Source organism: Elephantulus edwardii, unplaced genomic scaffold (genome assembly GCF_000299155.1).
Source record: "Elephantulus edwardii isolate Elephantulus edwardi_28Jun2011 unplaced genomic scaffold, EleEdw1.0 scaffold00046, whole genome shotgun sequence".
Taxonomy (NCBI): Eukaryota; Metazoa; Chordata; class Mammalia; order Macroscelidea; family Macroscelididae; genus Elephantulus; species Elephantulus edwardii.
Genome location: NW_006399796.1, coordinates 4,900,530 through 4,901,647, shown reverse-complemented (window position 1 = coordinate 4,901,647; position 1,118 = coordinate 4,900,530). Strand labels below are relative to the sequence as shown.

Genomic DNA, 1,118 nt, shown 5'->3' with positions numbered 1-1,118 from the left:
TATTTTCCTGCTATAAAATTAATTCATTATATGGATGATATATTATTAACTGCTCCTGATCAAGATACCCTTAATGTTGCTTGTGAATTTTTATTAAAACAATTAAAGAAATTTAATCTTTGCATTGCATCTGAAAAAGTACAAACTCAACATCTTGTTTCTTATTTGGGTTTTAAATTATCAGAACAGAAGCTTCGTCTTCAAAAGGTTAGGCTTAGAAAAGACAAATTAAATACATTAAAGTATTTTCAAAAGTTATTAGGGGATATTAATTGACTGTGGCCAATGTTAGGAATTCGTACTCATAATCTCAAACATTTATTTGCTACTTTAGAAGGAGACTCACAGTTAGATAGCCCTAGACCTTTAACAATTGAAGCTCAAGCAGAATTAGAATTTGTAGAACAACATATAAATCAAGCATTCTTAAATCAATTAGATCCAACATTACCTATCTATCTTTATATCTTCCATATTTCTCATACACGATCTGCTTGCAATGGTCAACAAACAACATTATTAGAATGGCTGTTTTTACCTAATAAGGTTAATAAATGTTTATTAAATTATCTCCACAAAATTGCAAATTTAATAATAAAAGGCTGTCATTGTATTCATCAATTATATGGTTCAGATCCAGTTGTTATTTACTTAAGACTATCTAATACTCAAATTAATACTTTATTGGAAAATAATGAGGAATGACAAATTGCTTGTGCTGGATATACAGGACAATTTGATAATCACTTTCCTTCTAATAAGCTTTTTTCGTTTCTTCAGGAGTATACTTTTTTACCTACATCTATCATATCTTCTGTTCCCCTTGAAGGTCCTAATGTTTTTACAGATGCTTCCAGTAATGGAAAATTAGGTTATTAGAGTGTTAACAAATCTTATGTTGGACTATCTCCTTATAAATCAGTACAAAAAAGTGAACTTTATGCTATTATTCTAGCTTTAAAAGAATGGTCTAATGAAAATATTAATATTACTAGTGATTCTTCATATGCAGTATATTCTATTAAAGCTTTGCCTTTAGCATCATTATCTCCTGTGGTTAAGGATGAACTAACTAATTTGTTTTTTCAAATTCAGCAAATTCTGTTACAAAGAAAAAA

The 1,118-nt window shown here is 28.4% G+C and overlaps 1 protein-coding gene across 1 annotated transcript in view; it reads left to right on the top strand.

The window, feature by feature from the left end:
• LOC102867678 (glutamine synthetase-like) overlaps positions 1–1,118 on the top strand; it is a 27,746-nt gene that overhangs the window by 1,956 nt on the left and 24,672 nt on the right. The window contains exon 3 of the mRNA XM_006886020.1: positions 781–856. Coding sequence (XP_006886082.1) covers positions 781–856 — 76 coding nt within the window. The remainder of the gene's footprint in view (positions 1–780; positions 857–1,118) is intronic.